The sequence below is a fragment of the Halichoerus grypus genome, chromosome 9 (assembly GCF_964656455.1).
Source record: "Halichoerus grypus chromosome 9, mHalGry1.hap1.1, whole genome shotgun sequence".
Lineage (NCBI taxonomy): Eukaryota > Metazoa > Chordata > Mammalia > Carnivora > Phocidae > Halichoerus > Halichoerus grypus.
The window spans coordinates 31,142,681-31,161,120 of record NC_135720.1 but is presented as its reverse complement, the minus strand read 5'-3'; the positions used below and the strand labels follow the sequence as shown (position 1 = coordinate 31,161,120).

Below are 18,440 nucleotides of genomic sequence, written 5' to 3'. Positions count from 1 at the left end.
AAACGTGAAAGGAGGGGCTTTTGTTACTCATAAGGAGCCTCTTTCAGCCACACCTGAGTATGTGTGAATGATGAGATTTTTGGAAAGCTGTAAATAACCACAGGATGGAAACTGGTTACCATCTGGTTAGAGAGTTGGAACTTTAAGCCTCACCATCCCCACCCCTATCTCTGGAGGGGAGAGGAGCTGGAAGTTAAATTAATCACCAATGGTCAATGATTTAATCAATCGTGTCCATGAAATTAAGCCTCCATAAAAATCCCTCAAGTACGGGGTTCAGAGAGATTTCAGGCTGGCAAACAAGAATGCCATATCTACATGCCAGGAAGGTGGCACATGCCAAACTCCATGGGGACAGAAACTCCTATGCTTGGGATACTTCCAGATCTTGCCCTATGTATCTCTTCCTCTGGTTGTTCATTTATATGCTTTAAAATATCCTCTGCAATAAATTCTTAGCAATACATAAAGCACTTTCCTGCGTTCAATGAGCCATTCCAGAAAATTAGCAAATCCAAGGCAGGGGTGACGGGAATCCCTGATTTACAGTCAGTCAGGTCAGAAGTACAGGTGACAACCCAGACTTGTGATTGGAGTCTCAAGTGGGGAGGGGACCAGTTTTGTGGGGCTGAGCCCTTAATCTGTGGACTCTGCATTAGCTCCAGGTAGATGATGTCAGATGAGTAAATTTCAGAAGAAACAGCTAAAAGATTCAGACGAGTAAATTTCAGAAGAAACAGCTAAAAGAGTCAAAAGGGTTTGCCTTCAGAAAGAGGGACTGGGTGGATTATGGAAGAAACTAGTATTTTACAAGCCTTCAGTGCTATTTGTCTTCTTAGTTACGTCCATGCATTACTTTGATTAAAATGAAGAAAGAAGTGTTAGAACCAATCCAGGTGGTAGGAAGGGCTAGGACATCTAGCCTGTGAGAAGGACTAAAGAACTAAAGGAGTTGAATCGGGAGCTGCTTGCAATGGAGCCAATGTTTATGTGAGTAAAACCTGGTGGTATAGGTCTGATAATTAAAATGTTATGTTACTTCTATTAACAATAATAATAATAAAAGTTAACATTTACTGAGGACTTTCTACGTGCCAGGCACAGTGCTAAACTCTTTACATTTATTAAATCAAACTTCCGAAAAACCCTATGAAGAATTTTTCTTTTTTTTTAAAGATTTTATTTATTTATTTATTGAGAGAGATAGTGATAGAGAGAGAGCATGAGAGGGGGAGAGTCAGAGGGAGAAGCAGACTCCCTGCTGAGCAGGGAGCCCGATGCGGGACTCGATACCGGGACTCCAGGATCATGACCTGAGCCGAAGGCAGTCGCTTAAACAACTGAGCCACCCAGGCGCCCTATTATTTTTATCCTTATTCCCCTCTTAGGACTAGGTTAGGTCTTTCAGTTGTATGCTTTAATTGTCCATGGTACTTTCCTTTTACGGCATTTGTCACAGCTAAAATTAAATAGTGATTTTCTTAGTTTTCTGTTCAATCCTATCTTCCCACTAGTATTAAGTTCTATGAAGACAGTGACTATATTTGTCTTGCTCACCTTCATATCCTCAGGCTCTATCAAATACTTGAACACTGAAAGCATTACATAAATATTTAGTGAATGAAAATGAACCCATGTTATAGATGATGAACCACATGTTTAAAGAGGCTAAAAGATTGGCTCAAGGCAGGTGGCCATTACCCAGTAAAAAAGGAATCTACCCAGAATTTCTGACTCCAGAATCTATGTTCTCACCACGTTGTGTTAAGCCCCTGAATTTAATCTTTGGTTTTTAGCAGAGTTGTTATCCCTAATTTCTTACCCTGTTGGGAAATAGCTTTACATTCTAGAAGACTGATAGGCCAGTGTTTGGATGACTCTACCTTGGTGGGAGGAAATGGAGAGGACAAAGGGTACAGAAATAATCTAAAGAGGAAAGTCTCCTAAGTATATTGGGTAAAGGGAATGAACTTCTTTCATTTAGTTTATTCCTTCTTTATTCATCAATTTACTCAGTAATTCTTTAAAATATGTAAACTGCTCCTTCTCCCATTCTCCTATAACAACTGCTGTAAATCTGTACCCAATCTTTTACTATCTTCTACTCTAGAAAATGCTACAAGCACCTTCTTTCCCCATGTCCTTAAAATTCACTCTAGAACACTCGGAAAATCTCTGTGGCAAGATGCAGAGTTATTGTACCCTTATCTCCTTTTCTTTCCCTTCTCTCCTTAGTTAAGAAATAGATTTTGGTGTTATAGAGATTTTTCTAGCATTAATTATCATCACAGTTAGACTATGAAAGATTATGAATATAATACCAAAATCCCACGTCCTCAATTCCAAGACCAACCTTCTGTAAAAATAAAGGCTTTTGTAGCACATTTGATATTGAGACCTAACTTGACTAACATAACTATATTTTTATTTAAGCTATTTAGGATGAATAGTCCCATGTTTTCCAGCAGACATATTAACATGTTTGATTTGGGGTGCTGCCCTCAGATTCTGCTGGTCACAGCTCCAGTTGAATGTCCCATAAATACTTCAAAACCAGAACATTCTAGGGGCGCCTGGGTGGCTTAGTCAGTTAAGCATCTGCCTTCAGCTCAGGTCATGATCCCAGGGTCCTGGGATCGAGCCCCACATCGGACTCCCTGTTCCGCGGGAAGCCTGCTTCTCCCTCTCCCGCTTCCCCTGCTTGTGTTCCCTCTCTCGCTGTGTCTCTCTCTGTCAAATAAATAAATAAAATCTTTAAAAAAAAAAAAAAAACCAGAACATTCTAAGTGAACTGAGCATCTCCCCACTACCACTCAATCTGCTCCCTCTCTAGCATCCTGATCTGTCAGAGCACGGCATTCACCCAGCCACTCTTGCCAGAAACCTGGTACATTCTAGTCCTCTCAATCTGCTTTTCTATATCAAATCAGCTATAAGTTAAGTTTTCTGCATATTGCTTGACTCCATACCCTGCTCTTATTCCTACTAACATACTCTTGGTACAGGCCCTAGTAGGACTATTTTAATAATCTAACTAGTCTTTTTGCCCTAGTTTCATCATCCACAGTGCTGCCACATTGATCTACTCAACGGCAGATCTGATCACATCATGCCCTTGCTGAACACCTTCCAACAGAAGACTATCACCCAGAAAATAAAGTCCAAACTTTAGGAATGACAGGTAAGATGCTGTCACATGTGGTCCTGCCTCTAGGGTCATCTTCCATCAATCCTTGCTTCTTACATTATACCTTAGTAACACTGATCTACATACCCTACTTCTTGACACATCCACACCCCTGCTCATATTCCACTTCACCTAGAATTTCCTCCCACTCTTTTCATCTGGATAATAGCAGAAGCTCTTACATCATGTCTCCAGAAACTTCCCTGAAGCCCTGAATTAGGCTAGGTACAGCTTGTTAGTATTCCTACAACAAAATGTGCATTCTATGTTCTAGCACATGCCTACCTGTACTGACATTATCTATTCATATGTCTTTCCCCACTACTAAATTCTTCAAGAGGAGGGCCTTTACTTATTCATCTTCATATCATCAGCTCTGAATATATACCTACTATGTAGTAGGCACTCAATAAGTGTCCAAATGAGCAAGCACTGGTAAAGTGCTTATCATGCAGCAAAGAGAATGTTGCACAGTGGGCAGAGTTCCAGCACTCAAAGGCTTTTCAGTCTCAGACAACTATGTGCATAACTTCACATAATACGTCCTTGATAAAACTGAGCATAGGATGTATGAAGTACCTAGCCCAGGTGGGGAGGCGGGAGTGGTGCCACAGAAAGTGTCAGGGCAGCCTTCTTGGTGAAGACAACACCTGAAATGCACTGTGAATGGTGCGTAGGTGGGGCCATCACAGATAAAGGAAACAACCCGTGCACACGTCCAGAGGGTCTGCAGATGCCCCCACACTGCAGAGGAGGAAATGTCTCAATCTGAGAGAAGCCCAGAGCACATGTGGGTGGAAGTGAGAGAAGAGAATAGAGAGTAGGAAAAGGCACGTGTCAAAAATTTATGAGCATGTTTTGTTAAGGAATTTGATTTGCCAACTAGAAGACAGTGAGGAATTTTAAGAAAGAGAGTGAAATAATCACAAATGGCTTTTAGTAATTTTTATAATTAGAGTGTAGGAAATAGATTGGATGGAGCTGAAACTGTCAACTGGAAGCCCTGGAATAGGATGGGAGACAGATCAGGGAAGAGGAGAGCAAAACGAGAGGAACATGAAAGTTGTTTGTTCTTAGGGGTCACACCTTACCAGCCTATAATAGTTCCTCCTTTAGTGTTGGGGGCTGTGAGATACCCAAATCTTTGCAGTAGTAAACTAGTCTACTACGTATCTCAGAGGCTGACCCTATATGTCTCCAGGACATGCTTAGTGTCAAGCTCTTAATGAAACAAGATAAGCTTTAGTGAACATATAAAGAAAATGGATAAATTTCTTCAGGCAGGAAATATCAGAGGCTAATCATCCATTAAAATAATCTGTAATTTGATTATCATATCATTTTAAATACAGGTATTGTAAATAAATCTCCTGCCTTTTTTCCAGCCATTTTAAAACCGGACTGACATCTAGGATTTCAAGTTTAAGCAAACGAAAATTCAGGATGCCCAGCTAAATTCGAATTTCAAATAAAACAAAATTTTTAGTGTACAGGTATCCTCAAAAGTGAGACACTTATAATAAAAACAATCCATTGTTTATCTGAAATTCAAATTCAACTAGGGGTCCTGTATTTTATCTGGTTAACTCCCCTGACACCAAAACAATCATTACCTGTAAATAATACGTCCCTTCGACAATATGTAGTCCATCAAATGCCCCCAGGGCATAAACTTCATCTCTTCTCTTTTCAGACATCTTGTAGCTTAGATGACAGCAGAGTTTTTTCTGACAAACTGTGTAATTTCCTGTGACTCTTGTGAGCTCCAAGAAGGTGAATTCATCAAAAAAGGCAGTACCCTTAAATTCCTGATTTCCTGTTGAGAATGTTTTTATACTACCAGCGTAAGAAGCCCAATTCACTACAGGGCTGCGTGAGTGAGAATCCAGCTCTGAGAGAAGGAGTTTTCCCTCCTTTGTCTTCATATCATAATGAAATGCTCTTGGAGAATCAGGTGCATAGATGCCACTTCCTGAAAGTGATGTTGGAAATGGCATTTGAAATAGAAAAGTGAAAAATCTTGCATAGTTGTTATTGTTATTTTAAACTCACATTCTCTGAGCTATATACATCATTAATTTCAGTAAAATATACTGAGAAGGACAAATGAGAGGAGATCCAACAGAGTATGGTATCAAAAAGCCAATAAGTGAAACTTTCATGTAAGAAGTGGTGAATTTTTGAGGGGAAAAGAAAAGAAATGTGCATATAAGTTGAATAAAACTAAATAAATCTACAAAACAATTTAGATTGAGATGGTTCTACAGTATTTCACCAGCTAGATATGCAAAAATTAAGAGTTGGAAAACATTATATTAAGGAGTACATGCTAGCTAGGAAAAATTATTTTTTCTTTTACGTTTTTGATTACATAAAGTTTGTAAATCTTAGAGCTTACACATTACCTGTCATTCTCTTTGAGGGGTGGTGTATATTGGATGCAAGGAAGTTGACCCCCATGCCCATTGCCCAAGCTGAGTGGAATTGAATAGCTGACAAATGTGGCAAAACATTCATCCATGCTGTTGGGAAGACTATGGTATCGACATGGAAATCTTTCACCAGAGTAACAGCAGGATCATAGAAGAGTATATCGAAGCACGTGAAAATGCCAAATCTTCCAAAGATGGTGTCAAAAGTCACAACCTCAGGCTTCTTGGGTACATTGAATTGATTTTCACCCATGAAAAGGTTGTGCTGTAATAAACAGAAGATGAGGGGCACCTGGGTGGCTCAGTCATTAAACATCTGCCTTTCTGCTCAGGTCATGATCCCGGGGTCCTGGGATCGAGCCCCGCATCAGGCTCCCTGCTCGGCGGGAAGCCTGCTTCTCCCTCTCCCACTCCCCCTGCTTGTGTTCCCTCTCTCGCTGTCTCTCTCTCTCTCTGTCTGTCAAATAAATAAATAAATCTTTAAAAAAAAACAAAAACAAAAACAAAAGATGAAGGGGAAAAAAGTCTCTTTTCAGAAGTTGGCCTGGGTTTACTGTGTCTGAAAAAAGCGCAAGCCAACAACTCTTAGTCAGTGCCAATTTAATCCATGACCACTGTCTTCACAGGGAAAAAATGTAAGAGAATAGAGATTACTATAGCTGATGGGAGCCTTTGGTTCAACCTCCACATTTTATAGATATGTAGGCAGGAATCCTTATTTATTAAGACCCTCTTGAATCTTACAAGACATAGAAGTGAAATAGATAACTTCTATTTGCCAAGAACACTTAACTATTTTCTGTGGACAAAGAACTTTCTTTGCTCCTTTCTCTTCAAAATCAAGTCTATCTGGTAGGTAGTTTCTCCTTCTAGTCTTGACCCAATGCCAGGGCATGTCTTCAAAAGGACAAAGTCTAAAAGGTAACATTATATTTCAATACAGGTACCTCCTGCTGATTCTCATACACTTCCACAGACACATTCCTATGTTTCTAAATGCATAGGAAACCTCTTGAGCCTCTTTATAGGAGTTTACCATACCTAATCATTACTTTCTATGCTTTGTCTCCATTCTGCTTCTAAAGTATGCTTATTATCTACACTAATGATTTTTCCTTCTTGTCCACTTTATTTTGTTAAACACTCAGTAACTGAACTGTTTGCAAATTAATTTTACCTTATGGTAGCGTGCCACCAGTTTTCCCTGAGAATCAAACACCACATCAGTGTTGTATTGGTAACGACCATCAGGGGGACACTGAGGGTCACTGGCATTGCATGGCTTCTTGTCCCCAATATTTGCTACAACGTAGATAGAGTTGTCCTTGGCCAGGCAGCTGAGTCTTTCTTGCACTGGGGTGTAGCCAAACCTATGTGTTCATTAGAAAAGAAAAACAAAAATGAAGTTTATCTTTTAATAAAATTCAGAATTATATTCCTTGAACCTATTATGTGATATACACAAAAATAAATTCTAAATAACATCATAGAAGGGAAAGATTAAAATAAGAATAGATTTCAGAGGAAGTACATGCTTGTGGGAATTTGGTTGTAGGAAACTATTCTAGGATAAGATTCTAGGCCATGTATTTTTTTCATCATAGCATTTATCATCATTTATAATCATGTGTTCATTATGTGTTTATCTTATGTGTGGCACATCTCATAGATATTTTGGGACAATGATACACATCTTCTGTTCACTGACCCTGGCAGAAAAGAGGAATTAAAAAAAATACTTCAAGTGAAAGAACGACAACTTGGAATTAGAATTCTGGGAAGATGGCAGAGTGGGAAGCACTAGAAATACATCCCTCCACCTAGATGATATTTGTACTGGCAGAATCTGACTGATATAACTATTTTGAAATTCGGGAGTCTATTTCAAGGCTTGTAAGGCAAATTGCAGTCAATTTCAGTCAATTTCACCTCTTAGCTCAGCAGTGGCTACCCATGCTTTACCCCACACCCAGGCCCATGACAGATAGCCATGCTGGAGCACCATGCAGGCAGCTTACAGAACCAGGTTGGACACTAAAACCCCTATCTTCCAAATATCAGGGATCTGTGTTCTGATCACTGATAACTGCTTCTGATCATGGAGGTGCAAACACCGGGGCAGGCAGCCATTGTTTTACCCCACCACCACCACCACCACTATATTGTTGCAAGTCCTTCCCCTACTGGCTAAAGTAATTTCTAGAGGATTTAAAGAGCCAGAGTTGTCTTCTCTTCCTCTTCCTTAATTTTTCCTTTTTTCTCTTTTTTTGAAATCAGACATTTAAGGATTAGGACATACAAAAGCAATCATATATATAGGAGAATTTAGAAAGTCATCACATGTGCTCCAGGAAAGACACAGGCTAAGACAATGCCTCAAAAGATCTTAAGTTTACACATCAAGCTTATGCCTAGTGCAGAAACAGCCTATAGGAATCAAAACAAACAAATAAGCAAAAGGCTAGTACTAAACCCTGGGGAAGGAGAATTTGATTTTCAGAATGATCACATTTTCAGATTCAAATATCAACTTAACAAAAAAATCATTAAGACATACAAATAAACAGCAAAGCATGGCCCATTCAAAAGGAAAAAAAAAAAAAAAAAAAAAAGAATAAACCTACAGAAACCATCCTGGAGAAAGACCAGATGGCAAACCTACTAGACAAAGACTAAAACAACTGTCTTAAAGATGCTCAAAGAACTAAAGGCAAATGTGGAAAAAGTCAAGAAAATAATATATGAACAAAATGGAAATATCAATAAGGAGATGGAAAACCTAAGAGAAACCAAAATGAAATTCTGGAGCTGAAAACTACAATGACTAAAATGAAAAATTTACTAGTGGAATTCAAAGATGGATTTGAGCTGAAAGAATCAATAAATTTAAAGCTAACCCTAACCTTAACCCTAATTATATGAAGAAATCATGTCCAAAAACTTCCCAGATTTGATTAAAAACATGAATATATAAAGATCCAAGAAGTTCAATGATCTCCAAGAAGGATGAACTCAAAGACACCCATACCAAGACATGTTGTAATCAAACTGTCAAAAGTCAAAGACAAAATAAAAATGTTGAAAGCCAAAGAGGTAAGTGATTCATAACATACAAGTAATCCCCAATAAGATTATCAGCAGTTTTTTTTTTTTTTTTAAGATTTTATTTATTTTTCAGAGAAAGAGCACAGCAGGGGGAGCAGCAGACAGAGGGAAAGCAGGCTTCCTGCTGAGCAGGGAGCCTGACATGGGATTCGGTCCCAGGGCCCTGGGATCATGACCTGAGCCAAAGGCAGACACTTAACCGACTGAGCCACCCAGGAGTCCCTATCAGCAGTTTTTAATCAGATACTAGAGACCAGAAAACAGGGGGCCAATATATGTAAAGTGCTGAAAGAAAAAAACTGTCAACTAAGAATCTGGTATCCAGCAACACTGTTCAAATGTGAGGGAGAAATTAAGACACTCTATGCTAATATCAAATAGACTCTAAATTAAAAGATTACAAGAGATAAGGAAGGATATTACATATTCATATTCAAAATACAAGAGAACTCTTAAAATTAAACAATAACAGTAACAACAACCTAATTTAAAAATGGGCAAAAGACTTTTGAATAGACTTTTCTCCAAAAAAAAATAGCCATACAAAGGACCAATAAGCATATGAAAAGATGCTCAACCTCACTAATCACTAGGGAAATGCAAATCAAAACCACAATGAAATACCACCTCATACCCATTAGAATGCCTACTATTAAAAAAACAAAACAACAACAACAAAAAAAAAACCAGAAAATAACAAGTGTTGATGAGGATGTGGAGAAATTGGAGCACAAAGACACTATTGGTGGAAATATAAAAATGATGTGGTCGGGAAAAGAACTGCCAGGAAACCAATTTGGCAGTTCCTCAAAAAATTAAAAAAAGAGGGGCGCCTGGGTGGCTCAGTCGTTAAGCGTCTGCCTTTGGCTCAGGTCATGGTCTCAGGGTCCTGGGATCGAGCCCTTCATCGGGCTCCCTGCTCAGCGGGAAGCCTGCTTCTCCCTCTCCCACTCCCCCTGCTTGTGTTCCCTCTCTCGCTGTGTCTCTCTCTGTCAAATAAATAAATAAAATCTTTAAAAAAAATTAAAAAAATTAAAAAAAGAACCATCACATGATTCAGCAATTACATTGCTGGATATATTTCCAAAAAACTGAAAGCAGCAACTTGAAGATACGTTTGTATACTCATGTTCATAGCAGCATTATTCACAATAGCTAAAAGGTGGAAGCAACTCAAGTGTCCATCAATGGATGAAAGATAGCAAAATGTGGTATGTATACACAGTAGATTATTATTCAGCTTAAAAAGGAAGGAAATTCTGACACATGCTACAACATGAATGAACTTTGAAGACATTATGCTAAGTGAAATAAATCAATCACAAAAAGGTAAAAACCATACAATTCCACTTATAAGGTAGCTAGAGTAGTTAGAGTAGCCAAATTCATAGATACAGAAAGTAATATGATGACTGCCAGTGGCTGCAGAGATGGGGAAATAGGGAAACATTGGGGAAATAGATGGGGAAATATTGTGTTCTTTCCCCAGCTTTACTGAAATATAGTTGATATATAACATTGTGTGAGTTCAAAATGTAAAATGTGATGATTTTATATAGGTATATATTAAATGTTTACCACAATTAGGTTAGCACATTTTTTAATTAGTATAATTACCATTTTATTATTCTTATTGTGAGAACATTTAAAATCTACTCCCATTGCAACTTTCAAGTAAACAATACAATACTGTTAACTACAGTCATCATGCTATACATTATATCTCTGGAATTTATTCCTCTTATAACTAGAAGTTTGTACCCTTTGCCCGATTTTGCCTCATTTCCCCCACCACCAGCCCCTGGAAACTACTGTTCTCTCTGCTTCAATAAGTTCAGCATTTTTAGATTCTACATATAAGTGAGATCATACAGTTTTTGTCTTTCTCTGCCTGGCTTATTTCACTTAGCATAATGTTCTCAATGTTCATCTATGTTGTTGCAAATGGCAGTATTTCTTTCTCATGGCTGAATAATGTTCCACTGAATATATGTATATACCACATTCTTTTTTTAAAAAAATATTTTATTTATTTATTTGACAGAGAGAGACAACGAGAGAAGGAACACAAGCAGGGGGAGTGGGAGAGGGAGAAGCAGGCCTCCCGCCGAGCAGGGAGCCCGATGCAGGGCTTGATCTCAGGACCCTGGGATCATGACCTGAGCCAAAGGCAGATGCTTAATGACTGAGCCACCCAGGCGCCCCTGTATATACCACATTCTTTATCCATTCATCCGTTGATGGTCATGCAGGTTATTTCCATGTGTTGGCTATTGTAAATAATGCTGCAATAAACATAGGGGTGCAGATATCTTTTTGAGATTGTATGGTATGTTCAGATTTTCTATTTCTTCATGATTCGGTCTTGGTAGGTTGCCTATTTCTAGAAATCCATGGATTTATTTTAAGTTGTCTGATTTGTTGTCATATAATTATTCAGAGTAGTCTCTTATGATTTTTTGTATTTCTGTGGTATCACTTGTAATGTCTCCTCTTTTCACTTCTAAAAATATGGACTGCTTCAGGAATTTGCATGTCATCCTTGTGCAAGAGCCATGCTAATCTTCTGTATTGCTCCAATTTTAGTATATGTGCTACCAAAATGAGCACAAGCAGAATTATTGTTCAATGGGTGTAGAGTTTGAGTTTTGCTAGATAAAAAGTGTTCTGGAGATGAGTGATGGTGATGGTTGAGTTAACAATATGAATATACTTAATACCACTGACTGTGCATTTAAAAATGATTAAGATGGTAAACTTTATGTGTATTTCACCACAAAAAAAAAAATTAGAAAAAAAGACCGTTGGAGGTTAAGAAAGGGGAAATCTTGTTCAGGGAACTAGTCAATCTGGCTGGAGCAGAGACATTGTTAGGGAAGAAAAGGGAATTTAAAAAGATGCATCTGGGGTCATAAAAGATAGAGCTCAGCACAAGAAGTTAAAAACTTCTTTCAAATTTAATAGACAAAAAGATTCTGAGGACAGAAGTACCATGATCTGAATTTTCTGTAAGATAATAGGCCATTAGGGTATAGAATATACTAGAATAAGAGACTAAATGTAGGGAATCATGAGGAAGTTTTTGCAATAGCTCAGATTAAAGGCAACAAGGATTGGGCTAGGGCAGTGCCAGACAGTATGGAAAAATGGAAATACTGGAACACTTGTTAATGCTTGATTTCTTTAATTCTTTTTTTTAAGATTTTATTTCTTCATTTGAGAGAGAGAGAGAGAGAGAGGGATGGAGAGAGAGGACGAACATGAGCAGGGGGGATAGGCAGAGGGAGAGGGAGAAGCAGACTCCCCGCTGAGCAGGGAGCCCAACACGAGGCTCAATCCCAGGACCCGACCCAGAGATCATGACCTGAGCCAAAGGCAGATGCTTAACCTACCTGAGCCACCCAGGTGCCTCTGATTTCTTTATCCTTTATCATGTTACCAGTAGTTGTCCCAATAAAGCAATTAAATGCAATCTTCAAAAGTGAGACCCACTACATGTAACATATAGCCATATTTATTCTCTATTGGCACAACCTTTAAATAATAAATGGTTAATAGTAGGTAGGTTATTGAAGAATAGCTGAGAAGGGTAAAGTAACTGTTGAATGAATGGAAATTTAGTGCCATCTGCTGGCAATAGTAGTAAAAGCTTTCTTCGAGTATCAAATCTAGACCATTGGAACTACAAATTGGTACAATTAATATAAGCAAAACCATAGCAATTACCTATAAAAACATGCCCTTGAAAAAGACCAAGAAGGATGAGAAACCACATCTAAAAAAATTATTCTAATGCATTATATATAAAGAATGACTATTTGATAGTTTTTCTCCCTCTTTTGCTTCAATTAATGTCTGAAAGACAGATGTAAACACATCAAACCACTTGAAACATATTTAGCCCAAGTCTTTTCAGATTTCCACAACTGGCAGAATATACTGGTACATGAAATAGAAATCTGGTGTTAGGGATTTCTTAAACAGTCCTGATTACATATTTCCCTCCTGTCTCTATTAATCTTGAAAGTGCATCATATATTCAAATATATTTACATTTAAACTACATTTTTCAGACTGTTTGCTATACCCAGGAAAGATTACAAAATGCTTTGTTAGAACACACACCCATATGACCTACTCCCTCACTTCTTCCAAGTCTTTACTTAGATGTCACCGTGAAGCCAACTGATGACCAAAAATTTAAACCCCGTGCTTGCCATCAGATTCACCTGTCCTGCTTTGTTTTTCTCCATAACATTTACCTTTACTACATATCATAGATAATAGATAACTAAATAGATATTATCTTTGTTTCTTCATTGACTATCCCCTTACACTAGAATATAAGCTCCAGGAAGGTAGATTTTTAATCTATTTTGTCCACCCTACTGTCCAGAATAGTATCTGTACGTAATAGGTACACACACAAAAAATTGTTAAATAAATGAATGAAGGCAAGGAATGGAGATGCTATTAGCTGATAGAAAATAGGAAAGGCAACCAGACTCCTTGAAATGGAATGCATGGAACAGCCACGTGGGGATTTTCAGGAGGCCCTTGGAAAAATTTGATTCTAGGAAAAGGTCATTCAGATACAAGTGAAGTCAACACATGATGGAAGGGCACACAGAGTGCTTGCCCTTTAGAAACTGAAAATCTGGCATGAAAGGTGGTCAAATAAAAAACAATTATGATACAATGAAATATGAAGAAAGTAGATGATTAAGATAAATAATACTAAACTTGTCAAAATCAAGGTGTCTCTATAAGGATTTATAGTAGTTAGTTTGTGTGGTTTGAAGAGCAATTCCAAAAAGGGAGTTCCCATGATGTTAGCAGTAGTGCCTATAGAAAGAAGTGAGGTAACTGAGATGATTCTCTTAGATATATAAGGTATTTCTTGGTCTACATTAAAAATAATAGTGCTACTTTCATCACACATCATATTTCTTTAGTCTGGGCCTGACTTAAACCACTTACACTGTTCTGCTACATCGACAATCACCTTAAGCTCTTGGGATTTCATACACATGAAGCTCATTTAGCCATCTTATTGACATAAAAGGAAAATTTTTAATTCTAAACTAACACGACTCTATTTTGCCATTTTCTTATGCAGTTTTCAAATTACAGGCCCACATAGGGCAACAATTTTCTCATCACTGGTAAGAAGTCAGAAGACTAGAGTTTGATTCTGGCTCTCCCGCTAACCAACTACCCCTGTAAACCCTCAGCAAGTTATGCTACCGTCTCTCCAGATTCCTTCCCTCAGTGGAAATATATTCGCATTGAATTTGATGATTTCTATGTTACCTTCCAGCACTGATTTCTGTGATTTCACAATTCATAATCACTTTCCTAATAAATGTATCCTCAGAAGATGAAAAATAATAAAACTATCTTGAACTTAGAGTTGATAGTGGATCCTACGCAGTGATCTACTACAAAGCCCTCCCAGGTAAAGTAAGTTCATGTTCATGATTGGATGGTCCACCACCTGTTTGGGATTATTACCTTTTGGGATTATTACCTTTTGGGATTATTACAAGGGATCCAGTTCACTCCAGGGTCTGGGATATCCTCCAGGTATGGGTAGATAGTTTCCCTGGTAAAGTTCCAGCCATAAACACCATCTTCTGGAGTCACAATAATATGTGCACCCTGTTAAAAATATTGAAATATTTCTCAGTTAAGCAACAATCTAAGACGGGGTCTGTAAGGGGACCTGAGGAACTGAGTAGATGAGCAACAGCCATCCAGGCCTCTTTTGTCTTTCAATCTTAATCCTTTGTTTTCTATATTTTTATAATTTATTTTCTTTGCACAACTGCACTGTCTAATCTCACCATCACCATTTCTACATAATGTTCTCCTTCTTTCATAAACATCAACAGCTTTCCAGGTTATTCAAAGGGCTGCTATCCACTGCAGTTGTTAAGTGTAAACCCAACTCTTCTCAAATTCACCCCTCTCCCTGGACTTCAGGTAGACGTTGTGCCCGAGTGTCACAGGATTGATTTATACTCAAATTCTCTGTTCTACTTCCTGCTCCACTCCAGCCTTCCCTGCTCTGTATCCTGCAAAAGTGATTCTGGCTCCTCAGAAGGCAGGCACTCAAGACATGGTTCCCCAAAAGGTGCCAAGCCCAGAGGTACATCCCGAGCTCACCTGGGCACCTTCAGATGGGAGCTGCTGCGGCCTTTAAGAAAATAGTTCGACTGAGATTGAAAGAGAACCCTCAGAATTCTTAATAATCTTTAAAATGTTTGTATTGTCTAAGAATGTGTATTGGTAGATATAAGTTATATGTATGTATTCATGACTCAATCACACTTCACATATTCCTCCTCTACACCTGATCTACAAATATCTTGTTTAAATCATATCCATTCGAACCACACACTTATACTTAACCCTTCATTCAACTCAAGGACTCACTATGCATTAATATGTAGTTTATCTTGTAATTAGAATGAAGTATGAAGTACATAATACATCTTGTTAAGTAATTTCCAACTTAACTTTTATTTTGATGTTATCAACTAATCCAAATACCTGCACAAGCTGAAGAGCACCAAAGTATACCAAGGCTACTGATACTCTGAGCACAGCACCTGGTCCTGACCTGTTTATCCTCCACCCTCCATGTGTAGCAAAAGAGAACAGCAAAGTTGTTGAATGTACAGCAAGTTCCTCAGAGGTATGCTGCTCCTTAATGATGGAAGCCATTCTTTTCTTAACTTGGTCTCACTATTAGGGAAGTGTAATAGAGCCCTTGTGGTCATAATTTTGAGAAGGAGGTAGGAGTCTGATTGTACAACAAAGTTGTTGGCTACCCTGACACATATGTCTTCCAAAAGTATAACTGCACCGGACAGGGACCCTGGCTCCTAAGACCCCACCCTTCCTCTTGGTGGAGGCCAGCACGCTTGAGAGGGGGTACCTGGTTTGCTGCTGAAGTGATTGCTGCCTCCAAAAGATCCAGATTTCGGTTCATTAATGCCAACGCCTCTTCACGGGACACTGGTATCAGGCTAGCATTAGGCAATATCACTGCGTGTTCATAAACAGCTGCAATAAATGTATCCCGGGAGCTGACTTTTAAGACACAGAAAACTGAAACTGCCACAAAAGCCAGCAGCTGAGAGGTGACCATGCTGAAGTCTGACGACTGCCGATAAACAGAGCAAGTCCTCACATGTATAGAGAGAAAACACAATTAATCATGTGGTCCCCAGGACTTACTACCTTACAAGTAAATTACAAAATCTACTCTAAGCAAGCCTTATGGTATTGCATCGTAGACATAGATGTAAACAAACCTTATATAACAAAAGACTCTTATTGCAGGGATTTGTGAGGATCTAATAAGGAAATGTATGCTTTCGTTTTCTAGGTTTGTCATCACAAACTTGTTTTCACATTACAATCTTGTTTTCTGGAGACAAAGATGGGGGGCGTGTCAGAATATTCTTTTTGCATTGTTTGTTTAAGTAACTTTAATTTAAAATAATCAATATGCCAAAGTGTCACATTTTGGGGTGGCCTGCTCTTGGTTCCTATAGTTCCCTCCTCTGAAACTTCTATAGAAGTTGAGCTGGCAGATTGTTTTATCTCACTGAACAGTCTTTCAGTACTGACAATAGGTTAGTTGAATTAAACTCACTTCAGAAGGCTGTGACGCTTATGTATTTTCAAAGTTATGCCTATGGTTCAATTAATCATGTAATAATAAGAGGCACTTTTATGAAAACAAAAACAACAGTTAAGATTAGATAAATTATAAAACTGGTTTCTGAGTTCTGAGAGTAGCCAGTTGAGAAGATTTCTAGATGTCAGGCTAAAAGCATCTTCAAATAGGGTGAGGGCCAGCAATGGCAACCTGGTAGACTCTTGGTTTGTAGGTCAAGTGTCTCTGGTGACCTTTCTTTTTTTTTTTTTTTTTAAAAGATTTTATTTATTTATTCATGAGAGACAGAGTGAGAGAGAGGCAGAGGGAGAAGCAGGCTCCCAAGGAGCAGGGAACCCGATGTGGAACTCGATCCCAGGACCCTGGGATCATGACCTGAGCCGAAGGCAGACGCTTAACCATCTGAGCCACCCAGGCGCCCTCTGGTGACCTTTCTGAGTCACCCACACAGCAACAGCCATGAAGATGGTCTATACATGAGTTGTTGTGATTTCACTCAAGTTGCCATAAAGCGGTTTATATTTAGTGTGCAGGGCTTCAAGGAAAGGGGAAGTTTTATTTATGAAATGATTCCAAGTCAAAATTATGGGAAAAAATTGGAGATGTTAACTAGGAGTTGTGGCCAGACATGGAAGGAAACTAGAAAAAATTAGGATCTAGTCTTGTTTATAAAGAACTGTTTTTAGAATCTAATATCCATAAAGGTGTGTTTAACTTAAACCTGATTTTCCTCTTTATAATCACTCTCCTTTTACCAAAGATAGCCAAATTAAGACTGATTTGTTTATAAAATAAACCGAGGGGGGAAAAACGAACCTTGGCCTGATTATATATGTAAGTTCAGCAAGAATAGCAATTGATTATATAGAGTCTTTTAAATCTGCTTTGCTGCAACTTTTTACAGGGAATCTCTAGATTGAACTTTTAACAGCCTCCCAAGGCCAGAAGCCAAGCCAAATACTTGCCATCAGACCTTGCCTGTAATACTTAAAGATTTGGATTAATTCCTCTCTTTTGAGGTCTGCAAAATATCCTGAGGTTCCTGTACCTGCCAAGAAGTGACGTTCTTTACCTGTAAGGTTGCTAGCAACCCCATAAGCAAGGTATTGGGCTGTTTTCCCAAAGGGCCTTATTGGCTCCATATAATCAACGTTATTTCCTTAAAGCTGTCTGGTCATACCTAAGTTTTTAGCAAGTCTCCCTCAAATATAACATTCCAGTCAAAGCCTCAGTAATATAATCAATGTTTCCAATTATGTTCTGATACAAGGAGAACAGATTATTATTGAATTTATGCAAATGAATACATTACCATGAAAATATAAGAACATTCACTGAAAATTCTGGAGGTATCAGATAGAAAGAAAAAGGTAAATGTTTTAATTTGTTGAAAAGTTTTATTTTATCAAATTGCTGGAGGTCATAGTTAGCTTAAGAGAAAGTTTCCTTAAATCTGGAAAAACAAAACCTTAAAAGATCAACAATGTTTCAAACAAAAAAGTCATAAAAATTATAATTGTCCTAGGGCTCCTGGGTGGCTCAGTCAGTTAAGCATCTGCCTTGGGCTCAGGTCATGATCTCGGGGTCCTGGGATTGAGCCCCACATTGGGCTCCCCGCTTCTCCCTCTCCCTCTGTTCCTCCCCAACCCCGTTCTCTTTCCCTCTCTCTCTCCCTCTTTTCCTCCCTCTCTCTCAAATAAATAAATCTTTTAAAAAATTATAATCGTCCTCAGTTCATTTAGTCTCATGTTATTAATTTTTGTTCTGCTTGAATCCAGTTTTCCTACTAGTTCCAGAAATTCTTAACATGTTTAGTTTTATGATCTTAAGGTTATCAGAAACCTATACTCAGGGTTCTTTCCATAAGTCTCATTGAAGATGAAACACAGTTGCAGGAAGCTTTTGTAAAAAGCATCTGAGTCTACAAATGACAAAGGACTTAAAAAATGTCCATGATTAAAGATCCAATTAGAATTCATTACAATGTGATTGACAAGGAAATTTGGTTATTTTTGGAATACATTAC

General features: G+C 38.3%; 1 protein-coding gene and 1 non-coding gene across 4 annotated transcripts in view; both read right to left on the bottom strand.

Annotated features, from left to right (window-relative positions):
- The window catches only part of LOC118553689 (pantetheinase), a 37,352-nt gene that overhangs the window by 7,328 nt on the left and 11,584 nt on the right, over positions 1-18,440 (bottom strand). For all 3 annotated transcript variants that reach the window (XM_036120801.2, XM_036120800.2, XM_078054716.1), the window contains 5 exons: positions 15,668-15,917; positions 14,255-14,385; positions 6,797-6,989; positions 5,593-5,884; positions 4,801-5,159 (listed from right to left, as the gene is read on the bottom strand). In XM_036120801.2, the coding sequence (XP_035976694.1) occupies positions 4,801-5,159; positions 5,593-5,884; positions 6,797-6,989; positions 14,255-14,385; positions 15,668-15,880 (1,188 nt within the window). In that variant the 5' untranslated portion in view covers positions 15,881-15,917. The remainder of the gene's footprint in view (positions 1-4,800; positions 5,160-5,592; positions 5,885-6,796; positions 6,990-14,254; positions 14,386-15,667; positions 15,918-18,440) is intronic.
- On the bottom strand, positions 11,230-11,334 carry LOC118553746 (U6 spliceosomal RNA). Its single transcript, XR_004926187.1, has one exon. It is a non-coding gene; the product is annotated as a U6 spliceosomal RNA (small nuclear RNA).